The 25,742-nt window shown below is 48.4% G+C and overlaps 1 protein-coding gene and 2 non-coding genes across 6 annotated transcripts in view; 2 read left to right on the top strand and 1 right to left on the bottom strand.

Annotated features, from left to right (window-relative positions):
• The first annotated feature begins 1,873 nt into the window (after positions 1–1,873).
• TRNAP-CGG (transfer RNA proline (anticodon CGG)) lies at positions 1,874–1,945 on the top strand. Its single transcript has one exon. It is a non-coding gene; the product is annotated as a tRNA-Pro (tRNA).
• A 113-nt stretch (positions 1,946–2,058) lies between these two features.
• The window catches only part of MPZL1 (myelin protein zero like 1), a 48,771-nt gene continuing 25,087 nt past the window's right edge, over positions 2,059–25,742 (top strand). Inside the window, exons 1-2 of one of the 4 annotated variants that reach the window (XM_074598113.1) lie at positions 2,059–2,732; positions 3,017–3,124. In XM_074598113.1, the coding sequence (XP_074454214.1) occupies positions 2,603–2,732; positions 3,017–3,124 (238 nt within the window). In that variant the 5' untranslated portion in view covers positions 2,059–2,602. Of the gene's footprint in view, positions 2,733–3,016; positions 3,125–10,057; positions 10,222–25,742 lie in introns of those variants that run through there. The other 3 variants (XM_074598089.1, XR_012588763.1, XM_074598100.1) reach the window with 3 other exon arrangements.
• Positions 2,389–2,460, bottom strand: TRNAP-AGG (transfer RNA proline (anticodon AGG)). Its single transcript has one exon. It is a non-coding gene; the product is annotated as a tRNA-Pro (tRNA).

The raw sequence follows: 25,742 nt of genomic DNA, 5'->3' as shown, positions 1-25,742 counted from the left end.
AAAAAGACACCTGTTTCTCAGCTGAAGGCATCCACACACGCATCCCTCTTGGGCCGATGCTCACTCAGGCAGCGCACAAACCTTGCCCCATCTGCAGATCAAGTGAGAGTAATTTTAGAAAAGACTCCTTGGCCAGCATTAGCATCATGACACTGCAAAAGCAGAGAAAGCCTATGAGCATGTATCCCTGCCCCAACCAGGACGGCTTGGGCAGTGTGGTCTTGTATCCACAAGGTGTACAGAGTTTACAAGTTTTGACTGAAGTGTAGACCACAGCTTGGCTTGGTGTATGGGGTGGGGCACCTATTCAAACATATACATATCTGTCAAATTGCTGAGGCTGGCATGTGTATGTCAGGTGGAAGGACACTGATGGTTGAACAGGAAAATGCCCTCAGCAAGAAAAATCTGATGTAACTTATGCAATTCCTCTGGTGTGGATGGTGCCTAAAAGACTAAAAAAAAATAATGAAAGCACAAACCTTACAGGCCAGAACACCTTTAAATTGGGGGGTAGGGGGGGAAGGATGGAAAACAGACCAAGAATAAAGTGGAGAAAGGAATGCAGCACAAGAGCAAGGAGACTGTGGCAGTTGTGTTTCGCTGGGGTCCTGTTGTTTTATGGTTATTTTTTGATTGTACTGTCTTTAAGCTGTAGCACGAGCTACAAGAAAGCGTTGGATAGGTAAGGACTGAGAGCAACAACTAATGGGAAGAATAGGGGTTTTTTTAAAGATCTGGGATGCAAGGGGCTGGTACAGAGATGTGGAAATATGAGGGGGAAGCTTGAGGGTGACAGCAGGCATTAGCAGGATATAGCACGAGGGATGCAGTGGGAGCCAAGGAAGCAGCGTGGAGTGGGTTCAGAAATCAATGGGAACGCTGCTGGCTCCTCTGGCCCCAACACCCAAATTACACACGCCCAACGCTGCTGAACTTTTACGGGAAGCCCAAGGCTCTTTGTTAAGCCATTTCCCCCCCAGCCTCCAGTGGGCCCCCAACTGCCACTCCGGTGGCCGCTTGCTGGAAGGGAACCACCAGCTGCCTCAGAACAGGCCCACAGGCCGGGCCACCCCACAGGCCCTCATCTCACCCGCCCGCGGGGCTGCCATGAGTGGATTCGTACACGCGTGCGTGCGTGCGTACGTATATACGTGTGTACCCCACACCCACGACCCCACAGGTCAGGAGGGTGCGGGGTGTGGGAAGCCCTGTCTGTCTGTCGGCCGGTCGGTCCAGCCGCCCCACTGAGGGGACCGGCACACGCCGCCGCCCGCCCTCACACCCCGGCGGGGAGCCGCGCCCAACGGCTGGGCAAAGCGCAGGCCGGGATAAACCATAGCCGTTCGGGGGGGAGGGGGGGAGGGGGAATGTCCCATTCCCCCCCCTTCCCCTCCGCCGAGAATGAGCTCGCCCGGCTTCGAGCCCCGCTGGCCGTGCCTGCCCGCCACGCGCGCCTGCCGCGAGCGCGAAGCCACGGGGCGGACGGGTGTTCCTGCCCCCTCGGAACGGCGCGGTAGCGGTATCCGCGCGGGGGGGCGCCGCGGGGGCCGCCGCCCTCTCCCTCACCCAACCCCCCCGGGGACTCGGAATCGTCTCTACCAAGCGGAGCCGTAGGGTCGGGAGAAGGGCGATGCCACGGGTTACCCTGGCGGGGGGGGAGGGGTAAGGGGAAAACACAGCAGCGTCCGCAGTGAGGGAGAGAAATCTCCCGAAGCGTCGGGCAGAACCATTGGGAATCAGAGGAGCGGCGGGGAGGGAGAAGGGGAGACCCACGGCAGCGCTGGGCGCGGGAGGGTGAGCGGTGTCGCCAACCCACTGGGAGGAGGCGGCAAGTGAGTGAAGTGCAGAGCCGGGAGAGAAGCAAAAGAGCGGCTCGTTGGTCTAGGGGTATGATTCTCGCTTCGGGTGCGAGAGGTCCCGGGTTCAAATCCCGGACGAGCCCGCTGGGAAGGGGGGAGCAGTAGCGCCTCCCGTTTTTGCACCACCGCGGTTTTCCCCCGAGCGTTTTTGTTGCCTGGGGCCTGCTCGTTGGCGGGAGAGTGGGCTTAGGGGGAAGGTGCTGGGAAGAGCGGCGGGCCCCGCCGTGCTTCAGCACCACATCCGTAGCGGCGGAGGCAGAACCGGCGTGGGGTCTGGGGGAGGGGGAGGAGGCGCCCTGTGCGGGGCGAAAGAGAAAGAGGAGGAACCGCTCTTCCCTGTGAGTTATTAAACTTATTCTTTGCATTAAAACGGGATCGCGTCGTCTCTCTGTAAGTCCTTGTCCGTGCCCCTTTGCTGTGTGCGGCCGCCGGCGCTTGCCTGCCCGAGGAGCGCAGCGGAGGGACCCGCTCCCGCCCCGCTCCCGCCGCTGGGGTGGGAGGAGGAAAAAAAAAAAAAAAAAGAAATGGGCTCGTCCGGGATTTGAACCCGGGACCTCTCGCACCCTAAGCGAGAATCATACCCCTAGACCAACGAGCCGCCATATAGAGAAGTTTTTCTCCTTTCTACAGGAAGGCGCGAATGCTGCCTTGCGGCTAGTCTCGACTGGCGGCCGTTGGTGACCGTTAATAGTCGTTGGCGGCCCTCGCCTCAGCCGTCGGGCCGTCCGCCGGGGGAGGCGATGCGGGCCTGGAGCTGCGCCGCCGGCCGCAGCAGAATTAGGCTGCAGGTAGGCGGAGGGAGGGCCCGCCAGGCTCGCTTGAAGGCTCCCTTCTGCTGCCGCCATGCCTACGAGCTCGCAATGGAGACGGGTGAGAAGGTCCCAGAAAACAGCGTTACATAAACGAGAGAGAGGTGGTAAACAGGCTTCGTGACAGCCAAGTGTTTGCCGGCTTGGTGCCAGCCTGTCATCCGACTCCCCGCAGCAGCCCGGAGGTCAACGGAGGCCGAAGTTTCCCCCCTGCCTCAGCCTGGGAGGCCGCGACCCCTGTGTTTTACCTTAGCCTGTGCCTGCCCGGGCAGGGGGCGCCGGCGCGGGGTAGGTGTGCCAGCCGGGCAGCCAGCGCTCACAGATGCCTTAACGCCTGCCCTGCAGGTGCCGCGTCCTCGCTGGGGCAGCCAGAAGCCCACCAAGGAGTGGTCAGGGCTTACAGGGATGGTTCTTCTGCGGTGGCCTTGTTGGGGCAGCTCCAGCAAATCTCAGGTGAGCAGCCTGTCCTCTTTTTTTGCAGTGCTGCATATTACTAATGAGGCACATGCACTGTTACTGTGTGCTGTTGCTCTCCAGGTTTCTTCCAATCGCTGTGGCAACCCTATCTACACTTGTGTGCAAAATCTGCTTAATGTATGTCTAGCCATTAACTGCAGCAATCAAACCACAAACCCCAACCAAAAGAAGGGAAGTGCATGGTTCATTTCCATAATTTAAAACTGTACCACAGCCAAGCAGCGGTGACGTTTCTTTCCTACTTTACAGGTGACAATTTTATGCACACCTGTTTAAATACCAGAGTCCTCTTACAACAAGCACTGATGCTGGTCAGAGTAGAGGTCAATGCTATCTTGGTTCTTGTCTCCATACAGTAACAGTCACTAAACTAATTTTGCCTGTATTCCAAGAAACGGGGGAGAAGGTAGGAGGGAGAGACAGCAAGAATAATTGCTTTAATTTTATGGGCTTTTTTATATATCAAAATTATCAAGAATACCTGTGGCTCAAGCTGTTCCTTAGCATCAATTCAGCAGTGGAATAGCTCATCATTAACATCTTTTTCCATTGTAGGGGTTCCTCAGAACACTTATCCTTGCATAGTGGGTGATCCAAGGCATTCTTCTTAATCAAATTACAGTAAAATAATTATCAAACTCTTCAAGTACCATATACAATTACTGTGCCGCTGCCCGCTCTGAGTTTTGAAAGAACTGCTGCATTTCTATTTAACCAGAGCAAACATAAATGTATCTGCCAGTCATAATTTCTCCAACTTGCAGAGGAAAAAGTAATGTTGTAATGAATGCACAATATTTTCTTTTACAAGTAGAGTCTGTTTTTTCTTTCTCCTGTTCTCTTACTATTCCAAAATGAGTGTGTTGGGTGGGGTATTTTTTGCAGAAATGCATATCTCTGCACACTAAACAGTGTCTACTGCACAATTCCTCAAGGAGGTATGGACATGCAGGCTAAATAGCAAACAACCAAAACCATTAAAAATGTAAAATCAGTCTGAATATATTTGCTTCTTCTGAATATATATTGCTTCTTCCTTCTGTAAGATTTGATCTGCCATCATAATCCTGCTTGCTCTCTCTGGCAAGCTACTTGAGAGCTCTCCAAAATAGTAGGGTGACAAAGGTCTGAATTTCTAATATAAACAGTGACCATAAAAAAGGTATTTAACCTCCTCCCCAGTGACACACACTTTTTTAGATCTTCCTTTTGTGATAAGCGTTTTTCCTTCTCTTGTGGGAATGAATGCTGATTTTACTGCAAAGCTCAGAAACCAGTCAGGCAACTTGACAGCAGCCTGCCCAGAGGCTGCTGTGGTCTCTCCTGCCCCACTCTCTGGGCGGTCCTGCTCTGTCACTGATGCTTGTCTGACCTTACGGGGAATGGGCTCAGCAAGAAGAAAAGTGACTCCCCACCTCTCCATATACAGAGAGGAAACAAAAAAGTTTGTTGCCAGGTAAATGAGCTGAATTACTAACAAATTTGATAAATACCAGTATTATCAGTAGACAGAGAGTAGAGTCGCATAGCTAGAGGGAAAAAGGACAGCAGCAACTACACCTTTAATTGTGTTAGCTTATCATAGAATCATAGAATCATAGGGTTGGAAGGGACCTCTGGAAATCATCTAGTCCAACCCCCCTGCCAGAGCAGGGTCACCTTAGAGCAGTTTGCACAGGAACACATCCAGGCAGGTTTTGAATGTCTCCAGAGAAGGAGACTTCACCACCTCTCTGGGCAGCCTGTGCCAGTGCTCTGCCACCCTCAAAGGAAAGAAGTTCCTCCTCATGTTTAAGTGGAACTTCCTATGCTCAAGTTTGTGCCCATTACCTCTTGTCCTGTCCCCGGACACCACTGAAAAGAGCCTGTCCCCATCCTCCTGACACCCACCCTTTAAGTATTTATAAGTGTTGATAAGGTGCCCCCTCTGTCGTCTTTTTTCCAGACTGAAGAGACCCAAATCCCTCAGCCTTTCTTCATAAGAGAGGTGTTCCAGTCCCCTAATCATCTTGGTAGCCTTTTGCTGCACCCTCTCCAGCAGTTCCCTGTCCCTCTTGAACCAGGGAGCCCAGAACTGGACACAGTACTCCAGGTGCGGCCTCATCAAGGCAGAGTAGAGGGGGAGGATGACCTCCCTCGACCTGCTGGCCACATTCTTCTTGATGCAGCCCAGGATGCCATTGGCCTTCTTGGCCACAAGGGCACATTGCTGGCTCATGGTCATCCTGTTGTCCACCAGGACTCCCATGTCTCTTTCAGCTGAGCTACTCTCCAGCAGGTCAGCCCCCAACCTGTACTGGTGCATGGGGTTATTCCTCCCCAGATGCAGCACCCTACACTTGCCCTTGTTGAATTTCACAAGGTTCCTCTCTGCCCAAATGTCCAACCTGTCCAGGTCTCTCTGTATGGCGGCACAGCCTTCCGGTGTGTCAGCCACCCCCCCAGCTTTGTGTCATCGGCAAACTTGCTGAGGGTGCACTCTATCCCCTTGTCCAGGTCATTGATGAATATACTGAACAGGACTGGGCCCAGTACTGACCCCTGGGGAACACCACTCGTCACCGACCTCCAACTAGACTCTATGCCCCTAATTGCGACCCTCTGAGCTCTGTCTTTCAACCAGTTATCTATCCACCTTACTGTGCATTCATCAAGCCCACTCTTCCTAAGCTTCCCTATGAGGATGCCGTGGGAGACCATGTCGAATGCCTTGCTTAAGTCAAGGTAGACCACATCTACCGCCCTCCCCTCATCTATCCATCCAGTCATGCCATCATAGAAGGCTGTCAGATTAGTCAGACATGATTTCCCCTTGGTGAATCCATGCTGAGTACTTCTGATAGCTTTCTTTTCCTCCACATGCCTTGAGATGACGCCCAGAACGAGCTGTTCCATCATCTTTCCAGGGATGGAGGTGAGGCTGACCGGCCTGTAGTTCCCCAACTCCTCCTTCTTGCCTTTTTTGAAGACTGGAGTGACATTGGCTTTCCTCCAGTCCTCAGGCACCTCACCTGTTCTCCAGGACCTTTCAAAGATGATGGAGAGCGGCCCAGCAATGACTTCCACCAGCTCCCTGAGCACTCTCGGGTGCATCCCATCGGGGCCCATGGACTTGTGAATATCTAATGGACTTAATTGATCCCTCACTCAATCCTCCTCAAGCCAGGGGAAGTTGTCCTCTTTCCCTGTTACTTTCCCCAAAGCCAGGGACTCCTGAGGGCTGGGCCGAGCAGTAAAGACCAAAGCAAAGAAGGCATTCAGTATCTCCGCCTTCTCCACACCCTCCATCACCATGGCTCCTGTCTCATTCACCAGTGGGCCCACAACTTCTCTGGTCTTCCTTTTGCCTCCAATATATTTGTAGAAGCCCTTCCTGTTGAGCTTGACATCCCTTGCCAGGTTTAATTCCAAGGCGGCCTTGGCTTTCCTCGTTTCATCCCTGCATGCTTTGGCGGCATTCTTGTAATCCTCCCAAGGAGTCAGTCCTTTCTTCCACTTACTGTAAACTTCCTTCTTCCACTTGAGCTTTTTCAGAAGCTCCTTGCTCAACCATGCAGGTCTCCTGCATCCCTTGGCCGATTTCTTGCTCTTAGGGATGCACCAATCCTGAGCTTGGAGGAAGTGGTCTTTGAATACCAACCAGCTCTCTTGAGCCCCTTTGCCTTCCAGGGCCGTAGCCCACGGGATCTCTCCAAGCAGTTTCTTGAAGAGGTCAAAGTTAGCCCTCCTGAAATCCAAGGTTGTAATTTTACTTCTTGTTGTTTTGTGCGTAGTACCCATGATCCGTGACTACAACATAGGGTGCCCCCTACCTTGATGTCCTCCACCAGTCTCTCTGTGTTCGTCAGTACTAGGTCCAGGAGTGCCCCTCTCCTTGTTGGCTCTTGCACCACCTGTGTCAAGAAGTTATCATCAATGCACTGGAGGAGCCTCCTGGACTGTGCATGCCTGGCTGTGTGGTCTTCCCAGCAGGTATCAGGGTGATTGAAGTCCCCCATGAGAACCAAGGCCTGCGATTTTGAGGCTACCTTCAGCTGTCTGTGGAAAGCCTCATCAGCTTCCCCATCCTGATCAGGTGGCCTGTAATAAACACCCACAACAGTGTCCCTCATATTTGCCTGCCCCTTAATCCTTACCCATAAGCTCTCAACCCTCTCTTCATCCGCCCCAAGTGGGAGCTCAATGCATTCCAGTTGCTCTCTCACACGCCTTGCTGGCCTGTCTTTCCTGAAAAGGACATAGCCATCCATGACAGCATTCCAGTCATGTGAGCTGTCCCACCACGTCTCAGTAACTGCAATGAGATCGTGGCCCTGCGACCGCACACAGACCTGCAGTTTATTCCCCATGCTGCGTGCATCGGTGTATAAGCATTTCGGAGAGGGCGTCTTGTGTGTAGTTTTTACCCTTGAGATGTGGTGTGCCTTCTGGCTCTCAGAAATACTGGCACACTCCCCCACAAGTGCTGAGCAACTATGCCCTGGCACTGCACCAGCAAGCCCAGTACCATCCCTGCCCCTCTTCAAATCTAGTTTAAAGCCCTGTCAGGGAGTTATATGGTGAGATGAGTTAAGGAATTGTGTAGTACAGCTTGTAGGCTCTGCATCTAACAGCTTGCTCTGAGAAATGTTCCCAGTTCTTTTTGTCATAACCTTAATAGCAACATGTCACCATGTACCAATGCGGTATGTGTTCCTCAGGACAAATTAGGCTTGCTCCAGCACCTTGCTTCCTCTTCTGGAAATAGCAGAAGACAATAATTTGATCATTACTATCTGGAAAAAAACTGTTCTACAGTAAGTAGACCAGATGTTCCCTGTATTGAACAGCAGTAGCACTGCACAGCGAACGGGACACTCCTAGGGCTGTACCTGTGACAACGTTACCTCATTTCTGTTAGGGAAGGAGGAGATCGTAGGAATCCTCTGGCAAGGGGCACGTGTGGCCGAATCAAGCTTTATTAGTGCATGAAAAGAGAATGTTTGAGCTCTATGAAGATAGTAAATTTGAGATAAGAAAAAGAGTATATTTTTAAAAAAACTTTAGGATGTCTAACTTGAAAAAATGTGTAGAAAGACAAAGCTTGGCCTGTTCAGGGGATTAAATGTGTTTTTAAAATGTGCAGTACTGAAGGGCCTGAAGGTAAATAGTGAATGCTGGGTATTGATGTGCTTCCATGTTGGTAGAACACTTCCAGTCACTGAGGAGAGCTGTGAGCACGGGTGGAGTTTCCATGGAAAGGAAGAGCTCTGAGGGAGTGCTGAGGCAACAGGGCTCGGGATGGGAGGCCTGTCACTGCGTATCAGTTTCTGCTCTGTTTGGAAAGTGGGGATATCGATGAGTTGGCTAAAGACTCACCCGCAAGGGAAGTCAGAGGGGCTGAATGAGGTGGCAACTAAACAAGGTGGTAATTCCCTGTGATACAATGAGTCGCCCACGTTCATCTTTATTCCCAGTTGCTGCCCTGGATTTCTGGTAGCCTGGGTTTCTAGAGAAGGTGTACAACGGTTGGCTGAGGAACCTGCTCCAGAGCCTCCCCCTGGGGTGTGAGCAATGAGTGCATACGCCCTTACATTTTCAAATCCCACAAGAGCTGTGAACCTGATGTCTGCATCACAGCTGGGGAAAAAAAATAAATCTGTATTTTTGCAGGGGCTTGCTTTGCCATGGCCCTCCTCACCGTGGCAGCAGGGCTTTCCTGTGGCATCTTTCTTCTGCGGGCATGATTAGGTGGCCAGAGAAACTGCAGTGGCATGTGCATCTGGGAGAGGACCAGCATCCACAGAGCACCGGGCAGGAACAAAGGCCTCTGGATGCAGCAACAGCCGTGTGATAGAACTAAGCTTGGGAAACTTCTGTAAGATACATGCCTTAGCAAAAGAAGAAACATACGCAGAGAGGTTCCCAAAAGAGAAGGGGTAAAACACAGAGACGAAGGACGAAGGGCGAGAGCGTGGTCTCAGGGGGTCTGTAACAGCAGGGAGGCCAGCTAGTGAGCCAGGGGAACTCCATGCAGCTATTTTCGGGCAAAAGCCAAAGGGTGTTACACAGTCGGCATGGCAGGAGCTTCTGTGGGAGCCTGTGCTTACAGGCAACACAGGCCAGAACAGGCTCGCCGAGGTAACAGGGGAAAACACGAAGGATCTTGGTGGAGGCGGGGGGAGCCCACCCTCCTCCGTGCCTGCAGCGAGTGCGGCCAAGTTGTGCTGTGCTCCTCGCAGGCCGCAACAGCCCCACAGCCCCTGTATAGGTCTGTACTGACAAACGCGTAGCTCCGTTTGCGTGACTGTCAGTTGCCGTCAGTGTTCCCCGGCGTACAGCGGGCAGATGGCCAGCCCGCCTGCGCAGGCACTCGGGTGATCTTTCCACACAGGTGGTGAACCCGGGCGGCACCAGAGCCGGAGGCGAGGGCACTTAGCTGCCGCGGGCTCCCTCGCCGCGTCCCAGCGGAGCGCGGGCAGGCTGCGGCCGTGCGCACCGCGGCGGCACGCGCCCATCCTGCCGCCTGCAGGGGCCGAGGCGTTTGTCAGCAGCGAGACCCGGCGCGTCCAGGCCTCTTCCCCGCCGCCACGGCTGGGGGTGCTGGGGAAGAGGAGGGTGGGGGGGTGATGGTGCCGCCGCGTTCCTGTGCCCGGGTCCTCGGACTTCATCGAGCCGGGGGCGGTTCCGGCGGCAGCGCCGCCACACCCTCAGCAGCGCACCCGCTGTGCGGTAGGGGGGAAGCTAGTTACGTGCCCGGCTCGGGGGGCGGGCCAGTGCGTTCCCTGCTCGGATAGGGCATCCGGCCTTGACGGATCGCTCCTTTGACCAATCGCCGGGCAGGAGCGGGGCAGGGCCGGGGCGGGGGCGAGGGGGACGCAGGAGGTGTGTGCGAGTGACGGCGGCGGGACCCTATCCCGACGAGGGAGAGGGGCTGCGGGGCCCCGGGGGGCGGGCCCGCGGCCGGGGGCGGACAATGGGGGCGAGAGGAGGTGGCGGCAGGAAGATGGCAGTCGCCGGAGGCACCGCGGGGCGCCCAGCGGTGGGGATCCCCTGCTCGGCGTGGCTGCTGGCTGTCGCCGCGCTGACCACCGGTGAGTGAGTGAGTGAGTGAGTGAGTGAGTGAGTGAGTGAGTGAGTGAGTGAGGGCCGGCCGGCCGCCACTTCCCCCGTGGGGCTGCGCTCGTAGCCCGGGCGGATCGTGATGCGGCGGGGGGAGTTGCCCGAGCCGACCCGAGGCGCGACGGCGGCGGGGGGCTGGGTCGAGGCCGGCCCGGCGCTGGTCCGCGGTCGGGAGAGAGGGCCTGGCCCGGCAGGTGGAGGCGCCGCCGGGCCCTCGGGGGCCCTTCCCCGGCCTCTATCTCGCCCTGCTCGGCGGGGTGAGGGCTCCCGGGGAGCCAGACGATTCGTCCCTTTAAAAAGCCGTTGCCGATCGTCGTCTCCGGGTGACCGGAATGGAGGGCGATTTGGCGGGCAGGGTCCGGCTTTGCTGTTCGTCGCCCACCCCGTTCAAAACCGGCCCCTCCGCCTCAGTCGGCGCGGCTCGGGCCGGCGGCGTGGGTGCGTTTCCCGCGTGGCCGTTTGAGCCTGCTCGCTCCCCTGCCCGGGAGCCGGCGGAGGGCCTGGCCCACGCGGGACACCGGGTTGGCGGGGGACGAGGAGCCCTGTCCCTGGGGGAAGGGGAGGGGGGGCATGCGTCTCCCTCGCCGGCGGGGCTGGGGCCTGGCGGTGCCACGGGCGGGATGCGTGGCAGCGGCGGCCCCGTGGCGGCAGCGCTTGCCCGTTTTTTCCTCGTTGTCCTGGTTTCCTGGTGTCCAAACCACGGCACTCGGGTCGGTTGTCGAGTCAGAGGACGCGAGTCATCTCTGTGGAGGAGAGGCAGAGCGCGCGGCGTGGAGGTGGCCGGCAAATGGGGACGCTGGAGTTGCGGTAAATGACTTAGAAAACACCTTTGATTTGGTCAGTGGTGAACTATTTGGGCGGAGGGGTAATTACATCAGCCAAAACGAAGTGCTTATGGCTCGTATGGATGGAGAATAAGCACAAGGCTGTGGGGCGGTGGAAATGGCAAGGATAATGCTTAACTTCACTGTGGCTTACCGTCTTACGGGGCAGAGTTCTATGTTTAACATACCATTCTGAAATGGAAAGATCACACACGTTTCCCAAGGTATCTTAGTGTGTGTAGATATTAGGGGTGCACAATGGTGGTATGTCACCTGGAAATATTTTTGGTCAGCAAAACTTGCTTAGTGGGTAAAACTTTGCAAAGTAAGTTCATAGGAATCATTCAAGAAGCTTGATGCCTTCTCAGGTCATCCGTCTGGAAAACTGTGTAAAACTATTAAGTCCATCTGGAAAGAGGTTTAATAAGGAACTGTGCCAAGTGGTAAGAAACTTAAAACTTCTTATTTCCAAATAGCACTGTTGTTTGGATTTGTTTAACATTACTGCATTTTGCAGTAAACACAACCAGAGATTGCTAAGGCTTGCTGTTTATCTGCAGAGACAACCTTAATATTTAGAATTAAGTAGGTAGATATGACATATGCATAGCTTACAGTAAAACTAAGTTCTTTGAAAATAAGTATGGAGACAGGAGAAGAAAGGGTGCATATTTCCCCTGACCACAACAAAAGGCACAACTACAGTAATGCTATGGGTAGCTAGGAGTAGTAGATCGTTCTACAAAGTCTGAGGTATGTAACCATATATAGTATCTTAAAACCAAGCAAAGCTACAGGATGCTCTTTCGGAAGAGACCCTCCCTGGGGTGGAGACTACCTGGAAAGTGAGATTGCAATTTAAAGGAATAAATGGGTGTTAAAATCACTGTCTTACCTGTGTTGGACTGTGTTTCTGTTCCCATCCCTGCAACTGCTGATATTTTTTTAACCCCAAATCAGAAGTTACTCCTCTCTGTGCTTATACTGTACATCCTTAATTCCCCTGTCTGCTTTGAAAAGGCACTCTTATTTTTGTCCATGTGTGGAGCTGGCACAAGGTTGTCAAGGTGTAGGCTGGGCTGTCCACTAAGCGAACAACAGATGTTCTCTATTAACCCCTCTCCCTTCCCGAAAAGGAGCAGGGAGAGAAAATAAGGGAGAGAAAGACTTGTGAGTTGAAAAAGCCTAGAACAGCTATAATGAAATATTAACAATAAAAAGATGAGAATATTAATAAGAAAATAATGAAATATATACAAAACCAGTATTGAGCTCCCAGGATGACATGTCACAGACAGGTACTGGGTAAGTCCTAGACTGGGCTCGGTGATGGACAGGAGCTGGATTCAGGAACGCACAGATTGCGATCAAAGGCAGACAACAGAGAGAGTCCTCCTCGGATGCTGGCCATTGAAGAAGAAGAGCTGACCCCTTTGATCCCTCAGCTTTATACTGAGCATTATGCAGATGGGATGGAATACCTTGTTGTTCAATTTTGGGTCACCTGTCCTGTCTGCTTCTCCCCGCAGGTGTGACCCCTCTATGCTCGTCCACTTCCGACCCTCCTATGTGGCACACGACAAAGTTAGCTGACCTTGATTGTTATAGCAATAAGTATAAGCAAGAGCCTCTCTGCATACCATTCCTTGGTATTAACTATAGATGTCAGACATTATCATTGCTAGAAGCAGACACTGTCTGAAGAATACGCTGTTAATTTCCGAGAGAAGTCAGTTAGAAGAGCCTTAACTGAAAAATAAAATCAGTGAAGAGCAAATTGGTTTTGTTCTATCTCAAACCAGGACAAAGGTTTACATCTTTGCATGGGAATAAGTGACCAGTGTGCAGACTCTTCAGCTCTTTTGCATGTGCAAAGTAGCTTGGTGATTGGTAGGGAAAAGGTGACCTTCTCTAGAGTTTGGGGTTGAAAGGAGTCCTGTGTAATAAATACTCTGCCTTTTGGCTTGCTTGTGTCGTTCTCATTCCTGCTGTTTTTCAAGGCCCCTCTTGCTGTTCCCCTTTCCTCATGCTGGATTTTCATCTAGTGAGAGTTTCAGAAATCTAAAACTGCCAAGCAACAAAAGGGTGAGGGCAGAAGTTGCATTTTCAGCGGGCTGTTGCTTCTCAGTTGCTTGGATGTGATGTGTGGCTGGGTAATGTGCTGCATCGCTTAGCTACCGTGGCGCGTGGCTCTTCTTCTGCCTCTTCATATGCACCATGGCAGACCTGTTGCCTGTGGCCAATTACCTGCAGCGAGACAGAAATATTACTTGGGGGGCTGTGTTGTACTGGCCTGGTTTAACATCACTGTCTGCTTTGCCAAGCCAAGCAGGTAACTGTTGCTTCACAGCTAAGTGCAGATAATGGGTTTTAAGCTTATTTTTTTGTGTGCACCTGCGTGTGCATTAGAAGTTCATCTTGCTTGTTTACACTTAGACATCAGAAAACCTGATTGCTTTATTTACTTGTAAGAATGAAGGATCATTGTCAAATGTACTGCTTGTGGTCCTGTGGACATTTGTGGCATAAGAGTTAATCTAGGTGTAATCTCTTGTATGGGTGTGTGAGCCTTGAACAACTAGTCAAGAGTATCAAGAAAATGGATTATTTTGCAATCCTGAATTTGTAAGTCATGCAGATATCACTTAAAGTGATACTGTGTCAGTGTTTAACATGAGGGCGGTGCCTGATTGCTTCTCAAAGTCTTAAAGAATGTCTAGGAAGATTACTGGTATTTCTACTATTTTTGATGCCAACAAAGCCTGATGTTTTTTTTTTCCTTCTCCTACTACCCCTTTTATACTCGCATACTTGCATGCATGTGCACACATGCACATACACACAGGTCAGTAACAAGCAGAGGAGTATCGGAAGGTTAAATAACTTAAGTGCCTGTTACTGCTTTGAGCTCACCTGCACGTTTCAGTTGCTGCTTCAAATGTTTCATGAAAATAACACCGTAAGTCAGGGTTGCAATGCTCGTTTCATGTTTGTGCCAGGTGTAGTCAGAATTGCTATATTCACCCTGTCAGAAGCTGTTATTTCTTTTAAGCTGAACCCACTGATGCTGCAGGTGGGAAGACTTCCATGCCCGCAGCACTAAGCAGGTTCCGCAAAGGGAAAAGGTGATGAGGTGGATAAACTCTTCTTTCTGCTGGTTGGGTTGAGGGTGGGACTGCTGCTCAGGACACCTCACTTACAGCAGCAAGAAGTTCTTGAGTATGTTGAAAAGACTGTAGCTTAATATTTTGGTGATGAAATGTGGTTTAGTGCCACCCTGTAAAATGGCTAGGTTCTTCATGACCCCAGCCACCCAACAGCCCTCTACCACCTCTGTGTAAATAACAATGCACATGGCTCTTTTGCTTGTTATCTGAATTCCAGTTGTTTACGTTAAGCAGCAATTCCACTGTCTGTCTGTGGACTTATCCTGACTGATAACAGTAGCTGGTGAATGTCCTGTGTACCATACAGGGTACCTTCAGTCTAGATGGAAGACCAAAGAAATGAAACCTAGTTTTACAAGGCAGACATCTTGTACTGTTTGACTTGAAAGTTTTTAATTTGAACAGTTTCTGAAGAATTACTGTTTTGCTAGAGAGGTGCTATACAGGTCATCATGAAGTCAGTCATCTGTCTAAAGCTTATTAGTAGTACCCATAGTGGGAGTTCTCCAAGTGTGATATGGAGTAATGTGGTTTGGTCACGTATGGCATACGTGGCTCTTTCTACCACGTACATGTAATTAACTGATAAATTAACAGAGTAAATGGTCTTGTATGCAAAAAAAAGAAAAAAAAATTTCTAAAACTATTGAATATTGAACTCAGGATATCCTAGGAATACATAAGAAAGCTGGAAGGTCTGGTTATGAAAACATCTACATCCCTATGGTTTGTATCTTTTTTTTGTGTGTGGTTTGTTTATCTTCATTACTTTGCTGATCTGGGTTAATGTGACCCCGCATGCAGTGATTAGCACAATGCCAATGTCTTGTGTAAGAGGAAGCTGTGGCAGGAGAGGACAAGAAGTTCTGCACTGGCTTTGCTCTGCTGGCGAAGAGTCTTGGAGAACTCCAGTGATTTACTGTTATCTCAAACCAGCAGTTACTTAGAAGAGCAAGTGTTTACTCAGACAAGAGTTTAGCAGTAAGCTGTACCCATAGCACGAATGCTATGGGTATGCATCTCGGGGCCGGGTTAACATCAGTATTGTTTGCTGTCTGAGCTGGTTGAAAGATGACCCTTCAGCCAAGTGATTTCCCCTAGTTCCACTGATTATTATTTTTTCCCCCCATCTCTTTTGTCTTTAAAGGGGTAGGACTATTCTGTAACTGATCCTGAATAAGCCAGTTTTTCTTTAATTGAAGATATTTATATCTAGTACATGTATTGGTACTCATTTTGGCTGTGATAGAGTTAATTTTCTCCATACTAGTTTGTATGGTGCTATGTTTTGGATTTGTGATGAAAACAGCCTTGATAACACACTGGTGTTTTACACTGGCTTACACATCGCCAAGGCCTTTCCTGCTTCTCACCCTGCCCCACCAGCGAGGAGGCTGGGGGTGCACAAGGAGTTGGGAGCAGGCACAGCTGGGACAGCTGGCCCCAACTGACCAGAGGGGTATTCCGTACTGTATGATGTCGTGCTCAGCAATAAAAGCTGGGGGGGGAAGAAGAAGGAAGGGGGGCTGTTTGGAGTTATGGCATTTGTCTTCCCAAGTCCCTGTTACACCTGGTGGAGCCCTGCTTTCCTGGCGGCGGCTGAATGCCTGCCTGCTGATGGAAAGCAGTGAATGAAAGCTTTTGCTTTACCTATTAAACTGTTTTTATCTCAACCCGTGAGTTTTCTCACTTTTACCCTTCTGATTCTCTCCTGCATCCCGCTGTGGGGAGTGAGCGAGAGGCTGGGTTGCGGTTGAGCTGCCCACCAGGGTTAGCCCACAACTCTTGTATATTGTTCCCTTTTGCTACTGTGCCTTTTGGCTCCTGCATTTTTATTTAGCTATTGAGTTGGTGCTTTCCAGTTGGTGCTGCTGCTGGGTTTTGTCTTAAAGTGCATAAGGAAAACAGGAAGGCTGGTTGTTCTCATGAACTCTCTTACCTCCAACCCTGTAGAAAAAGGTGCTTTGCAGTACGTTTGCTAATACTTTACACACGTGATGTTAAGGGGTATTGAGGGAGCTTGCCCTGAAACATTGGTTACACCCTACCTTCAGTGAGTAAAATCAGACTTAGGCTCTGATCCTTAAGGGAGGGTTAAGCTCTGGGCAGTGCAGCAGTTGTGTGGGTGGTAGGTGGTGGCACTTTCCCAAGTACTTTCACTTCATCATGTGGAGGTAAATCAGGGCAGGTGAATTCCAGGTAGGCGAAATGGCCAGCGCCGGAGGTGTTTATCTTCAGTTGGCTGCTAGCCATCTGTTACGCTTTTCAGTAACTTGTTTTTGTAATGCATGCAAGTGAAAGACAGTGAACAAGGCTCCCTCTTGGTAATAAATTCCGTAGAGCCATATGTGTAGCAGGATTTTTAAAATCTGACTGGTTACTATTTTCTGATTTTCTTATAGAGGTCTTACAGAATTGCTTGACTCTTTCATTGTGGAAGGTGTTGAGATGATGGCTGTGTGGAGATGCTGCATACCCTGCTGCTACACACAGATGTGGACGAAGGTGCTGCTCTAATCAAAGGGATGGCTCTCGAAATGACCTTATATATGTAAAGTGGGGAAGTGATGTGGAGTATGCTACAAGGGAGGCCATAAACACTGGAAAAGAGAAGCCTTCCTGGGAAGAGCCAGCTGAAGCAGCTTCTACTCAGTGCTTCCTAAACTTGCTCAGCTGTTGTACAAATATGGTGTACAGTGGACGGGGTTAGGGTGTTGGTCTGGTTTAAAAGAAAACAATGGAAAAAGGGCTGTTTTGAACATGGATTAGTTAGTGGTCAGATTCGTTATGTTATAAGTGAGTATGGGAGCTATTTAAATTGGCACCACCACTGACAAATTCTTGGGAAACAATGCTTTGAAATAGTAGCATGGGGTTTTTCTTTTGGTTTTGTGGTTGTGCTGCTGCAGGTTATAGCTGGTTATGAGTTTGCTGAGCAAGTAAGTTAGCAAGTTTGGTTAGCAAGTAAGTGTAAGATTGCTATGAGTGAGGTGCCAGAGCTGGCTGCAGGCGTTCAGCAGTCAGTGGAGCAGTAAGGGATCTGGTCTTCAGAAAGCTTCGGATTTGCTTGAACTGCGGAAAGTAAGTCTCTAGTCACACCAGAACGGATTGGCCATGTGACTGAGTACCCTGTTAGCTGAGGAGGGTAGTCACTTGGGTGACTTAATTTCAGCTGTCACTGACTCCTTGCTCTGTTACGCGATGGGATATTATTTAATATGTTTTAATCAGGTCCCTCTGTAGGCAGAAAAAAACCCGTGGTGTTTGCCTTTTAGACTGGTGGAAACACCAATGCTTGGCAAGAGATGGACATGATGCTGGGTCAGGAGTACTGACAGGTGGGAGTGACGGGTACTGAAATACTGCTAATACTTGGACAGTTTAAAGTGTGTCTTCTGCAAATGTTTCTTGGTGTATATAGATTTGTTGTCACTGAGTTGGTTGCAACTTTGTGGTTTGTTTATTGTAAAAGAGGAAAACCAGGGCAGCTTCTTACGTCTGTTTGATATGTAGACATTTGCACTGTGTCTCCTCATGAAATTTGCGTGTCCACATCCTAAATTCTGCTGACTTGTTTTGGAAATTAGTGGTTTCCACACTACTAATGCTACGTTTTGTCAAAAAGATGCTGCATACCAGCAGCAGTTGGCAACATGACTGTTATTTTTAACACTTAAAATACTAATAACCAGTGCTGACCTAGAGGGAAGCTTCTGTTCCAGTGACGTGTCCATCTCTGTTGTCCACACCTTGGGGTTTTTGTTGTTGTTGTTGCTGTTATTTGGTTGTCTGTAACTTCTGATCCTTAATGCTGTCATTTCTTTAGTAGACATTGTGACAGTTTTAGTGGATTGCTATAGTAATTCTAGGAAATGTTTGTGATGGTGGAATGCTTTCTTCACTCACTCTGCCACGTGTTGAGCATGTGTACCCAGCTTCTCTCAGTTCTTTAGGTAAGTAAGCCTAATGATATCCTTTTTTTGTGGGAAAAACTTGGTGTGTTTCAAGGAGACTTTTCTAAGATGTACTCTTTATCTTGTTCTGTGTAGTCCTTCTTTAATCTTAATTCCCATTTTCTGGAATCTTTCCTTGTGCCCAAGGAGTAATATGCTGTGTTTGTTGGAGACTATGTTAGTATTGCAAGATTAGAGGTAGAACAGCTGCCATCAGCTGTTCCAGTTAGCCTGTGTACTTTGAATGGGTTTACTTAACTTGCCCCTTTGGGTTTTTCACTGTTTTGGTTTTGACTTTGTCAACAAGAACTGTTTACTTGAATTTGAACACTTGTAAACTTCCTTGGTCATGGAAGGAAAACCACTTAAGGGTTGTGGAACGGAAAAATACAATGTCTGGTTTGGAAAGTACCTGAGATGCTGATTGGTATTCTGGTTTCCAACATAGGTGGGGAAGTATTGCTTTGTGGTCGCCAAGGAAAAGTTACTAGAACAGGGCTAGATGTTGTTGGTCTCGAGACTAAATAAGCATCTGCCCGAACCTGACATATGACTGACTCTCTAATTGGAGCATGAAGCAGTGCAACTATAATGCTTACTTGTTCATGGATCTCGGCACCTTTACAAGCATTTCAATTTTTTGCTTTCCATGTTGAGAGTGTGATATACCAGTGAAATGGTTTCCTCAGGATCAAACAAGAAATCTGTGGCCTGGCTGGCAAGGGAGCACAGTTGTTCTTTGCTGTTTCTCGTGCTTGTTCCCCATTTCTGGTTAAAGGCATGGGCTTTGGAAGCAAATCTCAGCATAGGTTCTTCTGCTGCCCCTTGGTAGAACAATGAGCAGCTCTGCGTCATGTAGAGGAGACGACTTGCAAAACTGACACCTACTGGTGTGGGACCAGAAGGTGGTACCAAAGCTTAGTGACTATGAAGACTTGTGTTTAAGTCCTGTCAAGCTAGGTGCACAGAGGTATGCAGGGCTGAGGGACATGGGTGTTATTGGCTGCTTTGACAACCTTGCCACAGCTTGCTTAAGTCTTGTCAATGAGACTCTTTTCCTTTCACTTGGTGTGACCAGTTGCTATTTTTTTCCCCTCATCGTTGAGTCAGGCAGAGCTTAGCTGAATGTGCAAAGAGGCCAAGAGAAAGAGAATGTTGTGTTAGCAGATGCTCTTCTGAGCTTGTCTCTGCTTGGGGGATGAGCGTTCCCAGCAGCAAGGCGGCAGGAGGTGCTAGGCGTTCATGGGCTAGGTGTCAGCAGCTTTTCTTTCTGTTCCATAGAGCTGGTAAGGGTGCTGCAGGACCGGCTGTGTTACTGAAGACAGGAAGTTCTCTTTCCTTCAGCAGCCTGAATTACTCGAGAAGATTGGCAAGCTGGGGAGCTGTTGCAGCAGCAGCAAAAAGCTGTTCTGGTGGTTGGCATTTGAGAGTGAAACTAAACTCTTCTGTCCTCCTTTGAGGCAGCAGAATTTAGTTTTAGTTGCTTTGAAATGTAGATGTCAAGGTTGGTTGGTGTGACTTTGTCTAGTCATCGTTTTCTGTAGCTGATGTTGCTTTTTATCACATATGAATGTGTGGGGTGTAGATGTCAAGGTTTTGGGGGCGGTGGGGCTGCGGGGACAGTCTCTGTGACAAGAGGCTGGGGCTGCCTTGTGCCTGACACAGCCAATTTCAGCCAGCTCCACTGGACCCGCCACAGGGCACAACTGAGCCCCTCAGCTGAGCTGGTGGCACCTCTGAGATAATGTTTAAGAAAGGACACAGCACTGCAAAGCACCACACAGGCAGTGAGGAGGGAGGGGAGAAAAAGTGTGAGGAACAGCACTGCAAGCCTCAAGGTGAGAGAAGGAGGAGGGGAGAAGGTGCTCCAGGCACCGGGCAGAAATTCCTCTGTAGCCCCTGGAAGTTTTGGGAGAGACCACAGTGGAGCAGGTATTCCCCTGGAGCACATGGAGAGGACCATGGATGACCCCAGGATGGAGTAGGTTCTCCTGAAGGACTGTAAGCTCATGGGAAGAAACCATGCTGGAGCAGGGGAATGCGTGAGGAGCTGTTATGGACTGACCACAGCCCTCCATCTCCCTCTGGCTGCCTGGGAGTGGGGAGGAGGTAATGGCTTTGGCAATGAAGGAATGAAGTTGAGCTGGGGGCCAAAAAAGGGGGGAGGGAAAGTATTTTAGTTTTTGTCTTTGTTTCACACCATCCAACTGTATTTTAATTGGCAATAAATTAAATTACTTTTCCCCAAGTCAGGTCTGTTTTGCCTAGGACAGTAACTGGTAGGTGATCTCCCTGTCTCTATCTCTACCCGTGAGCATTTTCATCTTATTTTCTCCCCCTGTCCTGTTTGGGAAGGAATAGTGAGAGAGCGGCTGGGTGGGCATCTGGCAGCTAGCCAAGGTCAACCCACCACAATGACATGCAAGAACACATATGTAGAAATATATATATATGCGCATTTTTATGTCTATACACGTAATAAGACTTCAGACTAGGTAGCACCATAGCGGATTTCTGGTGTAGAGATCGTCAGACAGTCTATTTTTTTGTTATGCTGATGTACCTGTCTCCTTAATACTTGTGTGTTGTTCTTATGAAATACAGCATGGTTTGCTCCTGGCTGGAATGGCTGGCATGGATTTCACTTCTATGTTAAGGCTAAATGATGCCAATGAATTCTTTGTGTGGAAATTCGATCTAGCGTCTGGATGCTTTAACAGATCGTGTGGAGTTTCAGAGGAACGATTTGGGCATGTCTCCTCCTGTCTATTAAGACATGAAAGCTGGGATTTCTCCACCAGGTGCTTTATCTACAGTGGAGAAATGATGGCCCATGGGGACATGAGTGCCTATAATTGCAGTAGGGGACTATAACTTTGTGCTGTTTTTCTGAAATGTTTTGTAGGGGTCTTGCTGCTGTTGTTTCATGCTGATTGTACAGGGAAATTGTGCTTTGTGGAAGAAAGAACTAAATGTCATGCAACTGTAGTTGAGAGGGATGTCAACAGTAGACTTTGATATTTCACAATACGCTTGACACTAAGTAAGAGTATTTCTTAATGAAAGCAGTTTCACAAGTGTATATTGTTTTTGTGACTTATGACCCCTAGTCATTAGAAAATCCCACATCCTCCTTTCTGATGAAACTCCTGGACTGCTGGGGAAACAGCAGTGAACGTATCGATACACTGACTTTTCTGGCATTTCATCAAGACCTTTAAATGTGAACTGTTCAGATTCTGTTGTGTTAATGCATTTCTTTCCATTTTCCTGATCTGTGACTCTGTCATCAACTTGTTACCTGTAACCGCACGTCTGAATCTTGTCATCTTTCTTTCATCAGACTTTTTGATTACTTCCTCATCTTTCATCCGTAAGAGACTTTATTTATAAATTGTATAAATGACTGTATTACCAAGTGTCTTTAAGATAAACGAAGCAAGTTGCTTGTATTAATTAGTAAACTGATGACTAGCCATTTCAAGAGGAAGGGTGTGTAACGCTTTTCCCAGTGTAGGATGGGAACTGTAGCAGCTGTAAGCATCCAGTATTTAGTGATCTGATAAAAGTTTCCACTTAGGCTGTGTTTGTGCTTGTGGAAATAAGATGCCTGTGATTACAGTGTTAGTTGTTTGCATTCTTAGTTTGATAGGACTCCTAGTAATCAAGCTGAGTTGGATCCAGGGGAATCGAGTTTATTTTGGTGTGTTCACAGCCCTAGTTAACAGAACCTCTTCACTGGATCCAAGATCTCAGAGATCTCAGTGCAGACTATGGTCTACAAATAAATTTTAATGAGCTGTGTGTTAATTAGTTTAAACCTTCAGTGGAAGGAAGGATTTCCTTCTAATGTGCTACCAAACCAAATCTTTGCCTAGTAGAGTGGGGGCCCTATTTCTGTATACAAAAAAGCAGAATAAAAATAATTCTTGCCCGAAAGTTGCGTGGGGTTTTTTTGGGGGTTGTTGGTTTGTTGGGTTTTTTTTGACCAGTATGAAACAAGTGTAAGCAACCAGGGGATACAAGGAGAAGTAGGAAAAACCACTTCAGCTTTAGTAGGCATTGATCTCCAAGCACTGGCAGCTTAGGCACTGTTGGATTTATACAGATGCTGCTACTAGATGTTTTGGAAGCACTTCAAAGAGTTCAAAGGAGGTGAAGTAAGTTTGCAGGTTTGAGCAGATCCTCCCAAGTGTGAGGGGCAGTGTTTAGAAGGTGCTACAATGTGGATTTAGAAAGTCTGATGAGATGGTTTAGGGGCAGGAGTCACTGAAACAGGAGTGACTGCTTGGATGCTTGGTGTCATTTGAATAAAAGTGGCATGCATAGGTGAATCTCTATAACCCTGTGTAACCTTGTTATGTCAGCTCATGACCTTGTAAATTGTTTCTGGGGAGTGGACCATGATTTGTATATAACCGTGTTTAATTGAGGATATAGCTTTGAATGTAAGCAGTTAGTGGTAGCGGACAAGGGGAAGAATCCAGACTCTGACCTGTAAGGTAGCCACTCACAGCTGTGTCTTCTGTACAGATTAAGTTGCCAGCAGATGTGACTTGATGAGTCTCAGCTGACCTGGCCAAAGACGTCCAGGAGAGGACACCTGAGAGGAAGACTCCCATTGGTGTGCTGTAGACAGCAACTGGCCGTCTCCTCTATGGGTTTTTTTGATCAAGGTGTACCCCATTTCAAAGATACTGGTTAAATTCACTTACCAGTGCAGTGCTGCAGTCTTTCATGTTAGTCTGGTGAAATCCGTTAGTTTCACTGCTCTTAATCTCACTGAAAGCTAAATAATTAACCACAACTTGGTTAACTAACAAGATGCAAACTCTTGTGGTTATGAATCCTTGTCTGCTGTCAATTCTGAATGACCTTATCTTCCTATACTTTGCTGTTGGTAACTGTAAAGGCTTCTTCCACAGGGGTGATTTCAGAGCAGTATATTGTTGCCTCACTTAAGAGTATCCATGGCGGTCCAGCACCTGGGGGTTGCAAGATGGGCCAGCTGAAAACATGTAGCTTTTTCTCTAGTTTTGTGTAACCTGGCAGACTTGGTGGTGTTATTATGAAGAAAGGGAGAAGTTCTGCATCTTCAGATCTGCTTAAGCTACTGGTGAGCTACACCTTCAGAGTTAGGAAGGTCTTGTTCATTCACAGAAAGTAAGTTGTTAAAACAGTATTAAGTCAATAAAGATTAGGTGGCGATGCTGTATGATGAATAATGCTTGCCCTGGGCATGCATGTATTGAGTACTACATCTTCTATAGTCAATTCATGGAAAAAAGCAGTGATTGTGCATATGTGATGTCTTCCATATGTAACATCACCCTTGGAGCAGTTTGGTTGCTGGGAACTGTGATACTTCCTGGTCTGCTACTGACCATCTGTCCAGAGCAAAGAGGACATCGCAGTAATGAAAGCCAGGATACCAAATAGAGTTTTTAGACAAGTGTCAGCTGAACGGGTGGCTAGAAACTCTGAAAAAAGTGTGCCTTGACATCATAAGAGTTCAGAGTCAAAAATATTGTACAGGTTATGAGTTGGAGAAACATGTGGCAGGTCCATGGTGATAAATGCAGTTGTGGAGGGCTCTGGTGGAAGAAAAGAGAGCACTGTCTTAGTCCCATTTAGTGTGAGCTGACAACTTAGCACTGACAAAGATGTCAGACTGAGACTGTTCTTTGAACATAAGGAGACAGATCCTGAGCAGAGACGTAGATCTGAGTAGTCAGTGCAGTGATGGGAGCTGAACTTGTTTTGCAGGTGAGATCCGTGAGACAAGATACCGAGGAAAGAGAGACCTGAGAACAGAGAGTTCAGGAAAGAGAGACCTCAGAATAGCGAGAGCATCAATGAAGAATGAAGATCCACCATGAGAACAATAAGAAAAGATTAGGAAGTAAGTAAGAGTGGTAAGATTAGTAAGTTAGTAAGAATATGAGTGTCCTGTCCTATTTCAAGGATAGGAGGATTGTCTGAGAAGGAAGATGAGGATGGAGTCTTTTCACTGAACTATGGGAGCTGGAAATTTAGATGGTGAGAGTTGATGTAGCTGGAGTAAAATTGCTCCAACAACACTCAGAGATGAAAAGAAACGGCTGAAGAGGCACAGGTGTGTCTTTTCCAATGATTTTGGTGGTAGGTGAGAAAAATGGAAGCATCTTTCTGCTGAAAAGAAGAATTAAAGCAAGTAAAGAGTAGAAGAGAGATTCAGAGGGAAATATTGGTGCTATGGGCAGTTGGGCAGCGTGATGGCATCAAGGAGGATCTATGGGAGAAGAGCAAATGTTTTATCTTTGCCCTACATACCTTGCAGACCTTCCCTTCCTAAAGCTCTCTCCTCTCTGGCAGTGACAAATTTTTTCCCCTTGAGAGGAACTCAAGTTGAGGAAGCTTGAGGAATGGAGCAGTGGGTAAATGTGACTGAACTTTCTCTGACTGAAGTATTTAAATAGATGGAGGAGCTGGAAGAAGGATGTAATCCTGGCAAATGTGGAAAGAGAAAGAAAAGCGCTAGATCTGGAGATGATCCATGTGGACTTCTACTATGGCAAAGGAGGCCAGAGAGTTCAAATAGTGGGAACCACCACTGTATCAGTAAAAGTATGGGACTAGAAGGCTAAGGGTGAACACATGTCAAATGTTATGTCCTCTCTATACTTCCAAACAATCATGTTAAGATTTGAGGAGCTTATGTCTCGTGGTGTAATACAACAGAGGCAGGAAATTTTTTTTTTTTTAAGTGGTGCACACTGAAAGAGCAAATAAAGTGAGGGACTTTTTATGCTGGAGGGAGAGAATGAGCAAAGAAAAACATAAAGTTGAGACAACAATAGGACATATGAAAGTTAAACATGCTGGAAATATCTGTACAGTATTACATAGTTCCTGTCTTCCTAGACTGTGGAGAGAAGTCAGATATTCTTTTTTTTCTTTTGCTTCGCTACAGTTCTGTCACAGGTTGCTAGTGAATTAGAACAGTGACTTCTTTAGATTAAGCAGATCTGTGCTACCCACTGCCTGTGTGTGGCAAGGAGTTCTCCGTACCATGTACAAGCAGACAATGTCTGTGCAGACTCTTTTCCTCCTACACAAATGCTGAGGGCATCTTGCTTGTTTTGTGCTTGAAAGGGAGGCTTGTTCTGTGGCTTGGACTCAAAACAATGGATTTTTATTTTTTTTTTCTTTTCTACTCCTTTAGCTGGAAAAAATACATAAAGCCCAGCAGCTCTGAGTTCATTTCATTGAATTGCCAGAAGCCTTTGTATGTTCCAAATAAATATTTGGTAATTGTTTTACAAAAGAATATTTTTTGGCCCATAGTCAGAGCATGTACAAGAGAAAGGAAGCTCTGATACAACTTTTTGATTAAAATCCCCCTCCCTTAGGGTGCTGTTCCTCTTCTCATTCATTTGAAATGAGAGCAATGATGACAGGGGAATCCGAGGGATCAGGGGTAACCTGACGGGACTGAGGAGGCGGTGAGTTTGAGAAGTGAACAGCGTGGATTCCGGATGGCAAAGTGAATGAATGGCGGTTTCGTCTG

The sequence above is a fragment of the Larus michahellis genome, chromosome 1, assembly GCF_964199755.1.
Source record: "Larus michahellis chromosome 1, bLarMic1.1, whole genome shotgun sequence".
In the NCBI taxonomy this organism is placed as follows: domain Eukaryota; kingdom Metazoa; phylum Chordata; class Aves; order Charadriiformes; family Laridae; genus Larus; species Larus michahellis.
This window is presented reverse-complemented; position numbering and strand designations above follow the sequence as displayed.